At 43.7% G+C, this 13407-nt stretch overlaps 1 protein-coding gene across 1 annotated transcript in view; it reads left to right on the top strand.

Moving 5' to 3' along the window:
- LOC134455638 (glycogenin-1-like) overlaps positions 1 to 13407 on the top strand; it is an 18142-nt gene continuing 4735 nt past the window's right edge. The window contains exons 1-5 of the mRNA XM_063206834.1: positions 1 to 117; positions 1592 to 1727; positions 2527 to 2701; positions 5648 to 5810; positions 12553 to 12679. Coding sequence (XP_063062904.1) covers positions 111 to 117; positions 1592 to 1727; positions 2527 to 2701; positions 5648 to 5810; positions 12553 to 12679 — 608 coding nt within the window. The 5' untranslated portion in view covers positions 1 to 110. The remainder of the gene's footprint in view (positions 118 to 1591; positions 1728 to 2526; positions 2702 to 5647; positions 5811 to 12552; positions 12680 to 13407) is intronic.

Below are 13407 nucleotides of genomic sequence, written 5' to 3' on the forward strand. Positions count from 1 at the left end.
GTAGTATAAATCCACCATCCCTTCCTTCACCAGTCCTCTTCGTTAGTAAAGCTGCCGAGCAGTCGCGTCCAAGCTACCTCACTGTAGCTTTGACCTTTACAACATCAATCATGGCAGGTGAGTCCAAGTTTTAGCTAACTCTTAGAACTTTCTCGCGCTGTTACAAATTAGCAACTCATTGTAACGGTGACTGCATTTTGACTGCGCGTGCGTTGCGTTCACGCTCAAACATCTTTGCTACATTGTATCTTGAAACTAACTGTGTTGATGTCTGCCTTGAATGTGGTGTTCTTTAAAATGTATTGAAAGGTACAGGTGTCTCAGGGCTAATCAAGGAAGTACAGTAGCGGGATTCCTAGCAAACTCGACTTACCCTAATGTTCGAATTAGTTTTTCATCTTTGCAGCATTGCTACGTTCGTTTTTAGCATGTAGTTCTAAGTTGACTTGGGGAAATTAAATCTGACGCCAAGACGTCATCTGCAAGGCGGAAAAGGTCATTCTGTTCCGTGCTTTGGAAACGACCAGTTGTGCACGTAGCCAAAAGCTAGTCCAAAAATGCATACCAAACGCAAGTTAGGAAGCAACGCTGTGGGCGCTTGTATGCAAAGTATAACGTGATCTAACATTATTAAGTAGGCTTACTATCCCGTATTTGAACAGCGGTTAATTAACACTGTACGCCTGTCCAAGTTAGAAATTGTCATTGTGGCTAATTATTAATTGAACTTGCCATTGTATTTAGATGCCCTAATAGGCGTGAGTATATGAGCTGGCGTTTTTAACCACTGAAATGGGGCATTTTGCATCCCAGGCACAAAATGAATCATGACTGCGCCTATGAGAAGGGGGGCGTGTCCCCATTGTAAGTTAGGCTACTCCATGGACCAGTTCTAACCCAATCTCGATACTAACTTGCCATCAGGAAGAATGCCACTTGAGTAAGTGGGCAGTGACACTTATGCATATCTTAGTGGACGTATTGTGATCAGGGAAAGGATGATCTTTTCAGATCAGTTTCAGTTGTGTGGCCATTTTCTTTAGCAGGTCTTGCCTTAGGTTGCATACGTACAATTGATGCAAAATGGAGAAGACACGGAAAACTTTTAGTGCTTCTATGGCAAATAGACAGGCCTCACAGTACTTGTTCCATTAGCTCTCAGGTTGCTGAGTTCTGTGTTTTCCCAAGATGACTGTAAACTTTGTGGGTCATTCAGCAACCTGCCCCCTCCCCTCTTTCTCCTCCACAAGAATAATGAAATCATTGTTTAAAGTATGGCAGTGATGCCAGTGTTTTTTGGTGCCTTCTCAACGTTTTTCTTTCTGACCCTGCCATGTAATGCACATAAGTGAGTAATGAAATGAAAATCAAGTGGGTCCCTTTACATGGTTAACCACTAAGCATGCGTTTGAATCCGCATTATACTTGAACTGACTGTTCAGATTGTTCTTCCATCATTTTTGGAGCCAGAACCTTGAATAGCAATCAACAACAGTCACTGTGCTTGCTTTAATTTCTGCCTGCTGGGACTAAATAAAGTATCCGTCGATTTGCATTTTGATTTATTTGTTTGTCCTGTTGTATTTTCCAGATCAAGCATTTGTCACGTTGGCCACAAATGACAGCTACGCTAAGGGAGCCATGGTCTTAGGCCAGTCTCTGAGGAATCACAAGACCTCCAAGAAACTGGTGGCCATGATCGGACCCCACGTGTCAGATCCATGCAGGTACAGCAGACCCTCCAAAGCAGTGTGTTATGCGTGGGTACATTATGTACAAACGTGCACCACCACCGCTGACGTGTTGATACGAGCTACCCCTGGAGCTGAGCTACCAAGCCTTACAACATACTATAGTACTGCCCTTAGGAGTTAGGCTTGGAGTTATGTTAGCAGCTTATAGTACTGCCCTTAGTAGTTAGGCTTTGAGTTATGTTAGCAGCCTATTGCTAACCCTGACAGAACACTGGTGACGTGTTGATGTCCCTCAAACTGATCTACCAAGTATTACAAAATACTATAGTGCTGCCCCTAGGTGGTGGATTATGTTAGCAGGTTAGCCCGCCTTCTGACAGAACACAGGCCCACAGTACAGTGTGTCTTCGTACAGTTGTATGAAATATGGTATTGGAAGTTGCAGGTGATGCCTCACTGTTTGGCCATTTATTTTGAGTATAGGTAGAGCAGCACTCCATAAATACCCGTTTTGGATAATGTGTCGCACTTGAATCTTATGGGTTGCTTGTGTATTGCATACTTTGCATTGCAAGCCAAAGGAGGAAAATTTGTCAACAACTGGACTTCACCTAGCCTCTTGTTGATTACTGTGACTTGTATTGGATGATGGTCTTGACGGGTGAGTTATTGAGGTTTGTGTGTCCACATTGCAGATCAGTGCTTTAACACATTCATTATTTTCATAGGAAGTTTTTTTTTTTTGGTGTGCGTGTATCGCTTGCAGAACAGTGCTTCATATCTGAAGAGCAAAGTGACAGGGCATGAACATGCACCATTCATTATCTTGCAGAGCAGTCCTTCGTCGCATCTACGACGAAGTGAGGCTGGTGGACGTGTTGGACAGCGGGGACACGGCACACTTGGCCATGCTGAAGAGGCCTGACCTTGGGGTGACCTTCACCAAGCTGCACTGCTGGAGCCTCACGCACTACTCCAAATGTGTCTTCATGGATGCAGACACACTGGTGAGTTTACTGTGGTGTGATGTAAGAAAGGGGACACCATGGAAGTGAACAGAATTCCCTGATTTGATTTGAGTCTGGCCTCAATGGGTACCAAACTAGGGATCCACGATTGGACCTTCGCACACTACTCCAAATACGTCTTCAGGGATGCAGATGTAATGTTGAGTCTTTGCGATCTCATGAGGGCAGCCGTGTTCTAATCATTAGGGTGTTGATCCTGGAATAATTATCTGGAATAAAGGATGGAGAGTGACATCCCATACAATTCATAGCTCAAGTGGCCATGGTCCAGGCTCTTTGGTTGATGAGTCTTTGGTTGATGGTATAGACCCCCCATACTCAAATAGCGGCTCGCGAGCCATTTGTGGCTCGCGGGGCATCTATTTTGGCTCTCGAATAATTTTGAAAAATTAAAAAAAAAAAAATTGGTCCGATCGCGCTGTCGGCTCTTATTTTGAAATCGCGCCACAGACATGCGTCGTGCCCCGCCCCCTCAGGCAGTTTCTCCCTCTTTGTGTCAGTCACTGCAGGCTCCGGACAGAAGCACCTACGACGCTGGCATTAGAGGTTGTGAGGTAGACTACAAGGGAAGGACTGTATCAGAGCCTGTAAATAAATTATTCACAAAGTTCTCTATGCATCGTTTTTGAAAGTAATGGTCCACATTTGATTGCAAACAGTGTGTTAGGACTTCGAATTGGTTTAGCAGTAGCTGTAGCTAGTTGCTAACACAAATGAAGGCAAACTGTGTTTGAACTCTGCTGGCAGCTAACTATTGGTAGCCTATTAAAAACGAATTGCTTAATAAACTTTTCACACTTTTAAACAGTCCCCAAATAGTTCGTTTGGAATGCAAAGACCCTCATAAGACTGCAAACAAAGTTATGAGCAACTTGACAATTTATTATTGGCTTTTGCATTTAATCAACATGGCATCAAATGTGCCATTTTCTTGTTGACAAAACCTGGTGTTCTCCTATCTATGTGTCCTCTTTGTTGGGTCCATTATTGCCTCTGATTCTCATTATGCATGTGAGAGCTGCATAAACAAAGTCATAATAAGCAACATGTGTTTGAAAAGTGTTATCTTCAGGCTTATTGGTTTTCTCACTAAGAAATAAATCTTTATGAACGTAGTCTGCAAATATAGGCTAACAGATAATCTTATGTCATTTAAAAAAATACTGAAGGGTGGGTGGCATGAGAGCAAGGCAGGCACCTCACCCCACAATGCAAGCCCTTTATGAGAGAAATGTTCTCCTATCCTGTCACTAGAAACTAAATATCTGCTGTGGGTGTGAGTGCGTGTGTATTGTGCTTACAAAAGACTTCTCATGTTTTATTTTATTTTATTTATTTTTTTTTTTGGGGGGGGGGGGGGGGGGGGGGATCGTGTCGGCCCGGCCCGGCCCTTTATTGGGAGGAATTTTGAAAAACTGGCCCTCGGGGACTTTTAATTGAGTACCCCTGGTATAAAGTAATGTAATGTAAAGTAATCATGATTGATATATGTAGTTAAGGAGACAGTTGCCCCACCCTGATTAGGACCTGGGCCTAATCTGGTTCTCAGACCGTTACCCCAAATAGCCAGGCTCATTGTTGTGACAGTCAGAGCACACCAACAACCCTTGAAATAGTCAACACCACCACTGGGTGTTATGGCGAGTGGATAATTGGGGGGAGAAATGTCATCACATTTCATTAACCAAGTTTGCCACAATGTATTGCTGTGGTGCATTGCTCTCATGCTTGGGCATGGCCTCCTAATTAATTACGTGTTGCATAACTGTGCTTTGGAATGCATGCTCTGTTTATTTGTTTTTAATCAAGGAGCATCAAGTTCTATCAAGCAGCTTCATGCATCACCTCTCTGAGAATACGCTTTTCAAAAAGTGATCCTGTCGTGTTCAATTTCAGTCATTGCAGCTGCACAGCTGAGTGCAGTCTTGCGGGATTAGGCCCAAGGTGCTCTACTACTCCCCTTCCTTCATAAACATAAGCCACTGATCCATGAACTCAGCTGGCTGATGGCTAAAGAGAGTTGTTGTCTTAGTGCCTCCCTCTGGTTCATAGCCATGAGAAATGAGCGTACGGCTGCACATAAGGCAAACTGGTCATACACGATAAGATGGCCCTGATAAATTTGCACAGTAAGACTTTCTGATTTTGAGTCTACACCGCTGCTGTGAGGGTGGACCATATGACTCTCTTTGACTTGTTCCACACAATTCATTGCAGCGAAACTAATCCAGTTTTCTCATGACATTACATGTTGTGATATCGCGTGAAGTGGAGGGCTGCGATGCCTGAAGAAGAGCTATGATCAAAACATTGCTATCCTCAATTAATTAAGCCTTTTCCAAGCAGTGTTGAAATCCTTCCCCCTTTTATGTGTTGTGGCATAGTGACCTATTACTACTATTGTTTAGTCTGCAGCTTTGGACTCGGCACCAAAAACTGTGCTACTTTGACTTGTCAAAGTTTTTTTTTTTAACTGTGGAACTGATTTCATACTCTGAGTGCCTCAGGCTCAGGGGAGGATGGGGGAAGAGTAAGTTAATAGACATTCACTCCCCATCACATCCACCTACAGTTCCTGTGTCAGGAATCAAGCTAGCAAATCCCTGGACTACAGGGATTCGCTACAGTGAATCCCTGTGACTCCTTAGCCACTAACCATGACTGGTAGTATTCCAAGATTGTTGTCATGTACCAAACCGTGTTAGTTTAACCCAGATGTAAATCGGCCAACAAAAGTGTCAGGCGTCTTCCTTTTCTTAACTAAATGACACCGGCGGGCTATCTATTAGCTGGTTTACGGTATCAGTTTCTGTTGCCAGTGCAAGTTTCTGTTACCATAGCCAGGTTTATCACCATGTTGTTGTAATGCCCCAGGTGTGTCCTCCATGATTAAGAGTTTCTTGATGGTGGTTCTGCCTCCTACAGGTAGTATCTAATGTTGACGAGCTGTTTGACCGGGAGGAGCTGTCTGCTGCCCCAGATCCTGGCTGGCCCGACTGCTTCAACTCCGGCGTGTTTGTCTTCCGCCCCTCCAAGGAGACCCACGGCAAACTTCTCCAGTACTGCACAGAGCACGGCAGCTTTGATGGTGAGTCACTTTAACGCCATGTTCGAGAATGCTGGTTGAGGAGTTTGGATCGGTGAAGTGCTTGTAGTAATGGCACATGATGGGTGTCTCTTGTCTTCAAGCAACACTTGGGACATATTCCTCTTTGGTCACCTTAGAGATTGGAATTGTCATTCTAACTCCAAAGAGTGTGGTTATAACTCCTAGAGGGGCAGTAAAATTAATTCAAATTGCCCTTCAGTCTTTTATAAATTGAAAAAGCTGCTTGGTGTTAGAATTGTATTCAGCTTTATCTTAATTTGGTGTTCAATAGTTACTGCTGTGCTCCCCTCTGTTCTCTCCAATCAATTGAGTATCTGAGATTTATTCATGGTATTTTAAAACTTATTTTCTGTCATGGCAGTGATTCTTATTTATGTCGGACCAGGTCATTGTAGTAGTAGGCAACTAGAGCAAGGCAAACAGAAGCCCAGTTGCCTACTAATGAAGACTTCATGACTTATTTTGGTCATGTTAAGAGGTTGTTTTATCTGTGAATCTCTGAGTTGCAGTCTCTGGCACATTCACAAAGTTTATTGCTAATTTTGGTCATGTGCAGTGGATGATTCATTGTTGCTCTGGCCATTGAGTGGCTTTGAGCAGGGCCATATTTAGGTTCTGGTGTCCCCCATGGGGGTCGTGGGGGGATTTGTCTTGAGAGTTACCCATATCGTCACCTCCCTGTCAATGGGTCTCTCTTGGATCTGACATTATATCTCAGCACCAAGAGTCTGCTGTCTAGCCTCCTCAAACATATTCTTGTCCTGGTCATGCTTGTGGGTTCGATAGAAGATAGAGGCTGATCTTGCCAAGGCAACATGCTCTTAGTATGTCCCTCGAGATTCTCTCATCAGTCTGGCCAGTCATCCAATACCCAGGATGAGCTGCTGCTGATTTACAAAGGGTTGTTTCCTGTTAGACAGAAACAGCTGACCCCACAATCGGTTTGTCTACACGATAGTACGCATCCACCCCCACCCCCCCACTCCACTAATCAGCTCTATGGGAAGAGCCAAAATGCAGGGCCCGTATCCTAGCACTGAGTCTCGGCCCTCCGCACTGTTTTCAAGAACAGCATGGGGAATTTGGCAGCCGGTCCATGGTGGTTCACAAAAGAGCCTTTCATAACATGCCTTTTCTCTGCCATGTTTAAGGTGGTGAGTCTGTTTGCTGTCGAGCGCCACTCCACAAACTTGTCGCTATTTCTGGATCTACTTTTTGTGGAGATGTGTATCGCCTCAGATTCAGAAGATTGTCAATGTATTTAGTTTGCTTAGGTTTATCCACAAGTGAATCTCAAAATGAAGTGAATTTACTCGAGTAATGGAATGAATTGAATTATCTTAATTTGCCATTTGACTTGAGTGAAGATTAAGCCTCAGTATGAGTCAAAATGAGACCACAGATCTCTTGTATTTCTGTACAAGCCCAGTTTGGCTCTAGATTTCAAAGGGAGGGTTTCTCTGATCCAATTTGTGGTAATGGGCCCCACTGCCTGGTACAGAAAATTGCTCTACTTTTGTGTTTTGAAGATGAAGCTTCCTATTTAACTTCAGAGATTTCCTCAGCATTTGCGGTAATGACCGGTCAGCTATCCCAGGACATCCAACGCTTGTGTGCCATCCTCGAAACAAATCGGTTCTGGAAAGCTTTGCAGCCAGGCTCAGAAGAGACTTCTCTGTTTTGAATAACACATTAACATCCAACTGAATAATAGGCAGGCTGGTGACGAGGGGGTAAATATTTTTAGCCGGGATTACCTTTCCAACGCATGGGCGGCTATCTGTGACTTGCGGATGAACTGTGACCTTTACTGCAAACCAGGCTACTCGACACATAGGGCGACTAAACCGTATGGGCACAGAAGTGAATACAACAAGTGGCTTGCTAACTGTTGACAAGGACACAAGGAGATTATTTGTCCCACATGTAGAAATGCAGTACTATGAAAAAGTACAGTACTATGAAAAAGTACAAGATCGGAGATGGAGATTTGGGGGGGGAGGCAGATTAACATGCAATAACTATTCATGTGGATGATGGGAGATGGAAGAAAAATAATCAAATTTTTGCTGGCCAGCCAATCCTGTGTCTTCAGTGGGCAAGCGCCACATCATAATGTCTTTCATGCCAAGAGGAAATAAACGGTTGGCTGGAGCGAGGGGAGTGGCAGGGCAGAGCATTCTTCTGCAGAGCCCCTCTCATCCCTACCAAATGAAGACTCAGAGGCCTGTGGTAAAGCCAGTTGGAGCCCCCTCTCTCGCAGGCAGCGGAGGAGGAAGGCCCTGGGGGAACATGTTTGTGCGCTAGCAGCAGTGCTTGGTGATGGCGTGCCTATTTTAAATCGCAGAGCCCTAGCAATCTCTCACAGGCAGTGGAACGCTGGAGTGTCCTGTGCTCAGCCGCATCTGTGAGGTTAAGCGTGGAGCAGCGAAAGGTTATTTCCTGAGCTGGGCTCTGGTGTGCTGCTATATGTGCAATATCAGGAGTGTAACATATGTGTGACCCTGAGGAGTGCTCAACAGGTCTCTCTCTCTCTGCCAGGCTCTCTCTCTGTGACTTTCTGCCAGTCTCTCTCACTCTTGCGCGCTCTGTCTCTCTCTCTCTCGCTCTCTCTCTCTCCCTCGCTCCCTGGCTCTCTGTTGCTCTCTATCTTTCTCCCTTGCTTTACTGGCTTCTTTGGTGTGACTTCATCTCACTTTCTGTCTATCTATCCATACTCCCTCTATCTCACTCTTGACACACACACACACACACACACACACTTTGAGGTGTGTAACAGCAGGTCTCTCACTCTGTAGCTCTCCCTCCACCCTCTCCCTGTCTTTTGGTTTCTTTCACCCTTGCTCTCCTTTAATCTGTTTCGTTCTATCTGTTCATACTCTTTCTTAGTCCATACTGTCCCTACTGGCATGTCTCTGTCTGTCTGTCTTGTTCTCTCGAGCATGAATGTTTGCCCTAAGGTGCATTGGTATTGTGTAATTTCCTTTTATAGTGTGCACTGCTCTTCCCTGTTTCCCCCCGGCCCGTGTGGAAATCTGCACTTGCTGTTTCAGCTCTGCTGAGGCATTCTCTGGGATTGTGTGCTGGACAGTTGCAATCTGTCGTTTTGAGTGCGTTGAAATGTTGCTGCGTTGAAAGGACAAGGGTTGTGCTGTGCATACTGTATCTGTGTGGGGTTGGGCCATATGGTGCGTCTCTGTGTGTTGGTGGCATGAGGGGGTGGGTGTCTGTGGAGGTCTATGGGAACTAAAACCATCCAGATAGGCCTTCTGGTGCTCCATCACTATTCACTAAGCACTTGTGACCTTCCGCACAAATCTGCTGTGTAGAGCTGAAAGCCCTCGGGCGTGGCGCTCGAAATCAGACATGGGACGGCAGACTGACATTTGCTGACGCAGTGTTAAATTGGCAACCTATGCATCACATAGAATTAGTTCTCGCTGTCTGCCCTGATTGTGAGTCACAAAGCAGAGAGCCAAGTCACAGCCACAGGAACTTTCCAGCCTGCCTGTGATTAAGGGTGACTCTGCACAATACATAGAGCAGTGCAAGTGTAACTGGTGCATCCTCAAATTGCTGCACACTGATGCATAGTCTATAAATACCACAACACTGGCCCATGCATTAGTATAGTGTCGCCTTATCTATCAGGGGAGCAGAATGCATTGCGGCGGGCAGCCCTCCTACAGACAAGGAACTAAAGGAGGCTGGACTTTGTGTTCAGTACATTGTGTCCCACTGCACTGGCAGTAAGAGTTTGTGTGGAAAGGGAGCTTGGGCTTGCAGGCTTGTGTGCTTGTGCTAGCCACAGAGCTGCAGGGCTTTTGGACGATCTGTGGTATTTGTAGCATTTCCAAAAGTATACAACAGTCCTGTATCATTTGACTCATTATGTAAACATGGTTCCCCGTGCAGACAGGAGAGGTCTGACGTGGAAGATGGGGGGGGGGGGGGGTTGGGGAGGGGAGACACTCTGCAACTAACTAAGTGAGTGGCTTGAGTGCCACACTCCTGGTGTGTTATATGAGAAGACCTGGGTCTTTGGTGTGTGTGGGAGGGGTGATCTTTACGCTGGTGACCTTGTCTCCATTACATGTAGCATGCATTACTTCACCCATGTGCTTAGCCTGGCCTGGCGCATGGCATGGTATGGCATAGCATAGCATAGCACTGGTGTCAAGTACTGTGTGTGTGCCCCCTCTATCTCAAACTGACTCTTTCGAAGAGGTTGACCTTTGAGGTGTGGGAGCAAGAGAAAGGTAAAAGGGCTTGTTTGAAATAAAAAATAATTTAAAAACGCACAAAACATTGCCTTTTCAAGTTTAGAACACATTGTTTTCAGACCTCTACTAGCCAGTCTGGCAAATTCAGACACACCTTTAATATGTTTGTGTAAAAATACCTCTTCATTGCCAAAACAAAAAATGTTACATATGCCTACCATGAAGCATTGCAAATTTTTACAGACTGTTCATTGTTGTGCAATACGCTTGCCCAACGTTCCCATTGTTCTCTCCACTGCCAGAGGCGCTTGTCAGGGTTTGTCTCCTCAGGTGTGTTTGGTATGACTGGGAACTAGATGTTTCATTTCTGGTCAGTGTTATTTTTTTCCCCTCGTTTACATGATGGTTTTCTTTCAGAATAATTAGATCAGAATTAAATGGTTCAAAATTAAAGTTATTTTCCGTCGAGTTTACATGAAGCACTTTCATTTAATTCTGGGGATCCGAAAGCATTTTGAGTGGACAGAAGATGCACACGCTGGTTGTGTGTTGTGTGCTGGTTGTGTGTTGCTGCCGCTGTTGTTGGCAATGGGCATGCATGTTGCATGCATATACATACATCTTGTTTACACATGACATTTAATTCTGAATGAACTGAAATGAAGTTCCCAATAAAAATATTTTCACATTGAAAATATGTTAACTTTTTCTTCCGAATAAAGTGGGTGATTAATCCGAAATAACTTAATTCCTATATCATGTGTATGGTTAAGTCCAATTTCGCTGCTACGCGAGGACCTGCAGTAGGAGGCCGTGGTGCAGATCCAGCGAGTGCATCCTCTGTCCAATCGAAATTAGTTCTGATCCCCAGATGTTTATTCAGAATGAATTGAAACGGCTTCCTGTAAACTCGAAGGAAAATGTTTTTCATTCAGAATAAATAGATTGGAAGGAAAATTATCATGCAAACGTGGCATATACAGCTCCAGGCCTTTATATTAGAATACCATGAAAAAGTTGATTTATTTCCATAATTCCATCAATAATGTTAAACTGTCATGGATTGTAGATTCATGGCCCAGTTTTTTAACTATTGCAAACATTATTTTTTTGCTTTTTATATACGTTGGCCTTCCAGCTCAAAAAACCCATGAATTGGGGAATTCGCATTATTAGAATATTGTTATAAAATCACATTTTTCTTCATCAAAATTCAGGTCACATTATATCAGTTGAAATTTGGTACTTTCTACATAACATGCAATGGTAAATACTTGGTTAGGACATTCTCTGTCTTCATAATGGCCATGATGCGTTTAACATTGAAGTCAATGGAAGCCCAGATATCCTTGATGCTTTGCTGTCAGCTGTTCTTGTTTGTTGACCTGGTACCCCACACTTCACTCTTCAATATACCCTGTAGATTTCCATGCCACGTTTTGGCGCTAACTCACCAGTTTAATTCTAAATAACCAGAAATGAATCCCCATTGAAAATGAATGGGGTTTAATTTCTGTTGAGTTAGAATTAAACTGGTGAGTTAACACCAAAACGTGGCATGGAAATCTTCGGGTATATTGAAGAGGGAAGTGTGGGACACCAGGTCAGCTATACAAAAACAGCTGACGGCAAAGCATCAAGGATATCTGGCCTTCCATTACTCCCATGCACTGTTTCTGCCATTGACTTCAATGTTAAACGCTTCATGGCCGTTATTATTAATAATATTAAGACAGAGAGAGTCCTAACCAAGTATTGAACATTGCATGTTGTGTAGAAAGTACCAAAGTTCAACTGATTTGATGTGCACTGATGTGAAACAAATTTTGATGAAGAAAATTGTGATTTTATTACAATATTCTAATGATGTGAATTCCCCAATTCATGGTTTTTTTGAGCTGGAAGACCAAAATGTGTAAAAATAAACAATTTAATGATTGGAATAGTTAAAAAACTGGGCCATGAATCTACAATCCATGACAGTTTAACATTATTGATGGAATTATGGAAATAAATCAACTTTTTCATGGTATTCTAATAAAAAGGCCTGGAGCTGTATGTTGGAATAAAGTTATTCAGAATTAACAATGGAATCAACCACCTGCTTTATTTGGAATAAAGTGAAATTGTGAAGTGTTGACATGATTATTTGAAGGCAGAATTATTTTTTATTCTGTATTAAATTTAGTTAATTTGGAATTAAACAAGCTGATGTTTGTGTCGAGTGAAGTTTATTTTTGCAATAAGGGATTGTGACTAACCAACTTGGTGGGCTAAACTTGCTTTTTAACGAGGTTTACTGCTACTGATGTGACATTAGGGTTCAAACGGCAATTTGTGAAAGTCTGTCCTTATTCAAAATAAAAACACTGATGGTGATGTAAAGTCATACTTCAATAAACATGAGCATCTGAATTTTAATGTCCTTAAATGTAGAAACTATGAACTGATTTAAAATGTTGAATGTCCTGTGTGGCTTGTTTTTTTTTCCTGTTCAGGTGGGGACCAGGGAGTTCTAAACGGCTTCTTCAACGACTGGGCAACAAAGGACATCAGCAAACACCTTCCCTTCATCTATAACCTCGGCAGCATCGCCATGTACACCTACGCACCCGCCTTCAAACAGTGAGTCCACACGCTAGCGAGACAGTTTGAGTTGTATGCAACTGGACTTCTTTGAGGAGCTACAAAACGTAGGGTACAAGTGAAACAACTTTCCTGCTCAATTTCAAAATTAATCCAGTTGCTTACAGCTACACTCTTTAGATAACATGACTTGGATGAATGATAATCCACACTTATATAATCCTTTTGACTTTCTTATATAATACACATAGTATATTACAGTTTACTTTTTAGAGGGCAATGGGTTGTAAGGGGACGGAGAAGGTTGAAAGGCCCCGTAGTACTTTGAAATTTCAAGGGTGTAAGCAGATACTGTACACCAGCTAGAGAATCACATGAAGGGCTGGCTGGCTCTCCCTTCAACATTAAGTTACCAAGCAGCCTGGGAGACAGTGTTGCCAGATTGGGCTGTTTCCCGCCCAATTGGGCTGCTTAGGATGGCCGTGTGTGGGTAAAAATGGCATTTAGCAGAAAAACCCGCCCAATTTTTGCCATAGAAATCAATAGAATTGGGCGGGATTTTGTGCTTCTAGGCGGGTTTTGAGCATTTTTTGGGCTGGAAATCATCAGCCTCATCTGGCAACCCTGCTGGGAGAGGCACGAGCAGGCGAGGCGTCAACCATCTAAAAGCTCCGTACCGATCACTCCTCCCCCCAGGTCCAGTGGTTCTCAAAGTGGGGTAAAGGGACCACTGGGGGTCCAGGGACATTGCCAGAGGGTCAGTGGGC

The sequence above is a fragment of the Engraulis encrasicolus genome, chromosome 9 (genome assembly GCF_034702125.1).
Source record: "Engraulis encrasicolus isolate BLACKSEA-1 chromosome 9, IST_EnEncr_1.0, whole genome shotgun sequence".
Classification (NCBI taxonomy): Eukaryota; Metazoa; Chordata; class Actinopteri; order Clupeiformes; family Engraulidae; genus Engraulis; species Engraulis encrasicolus.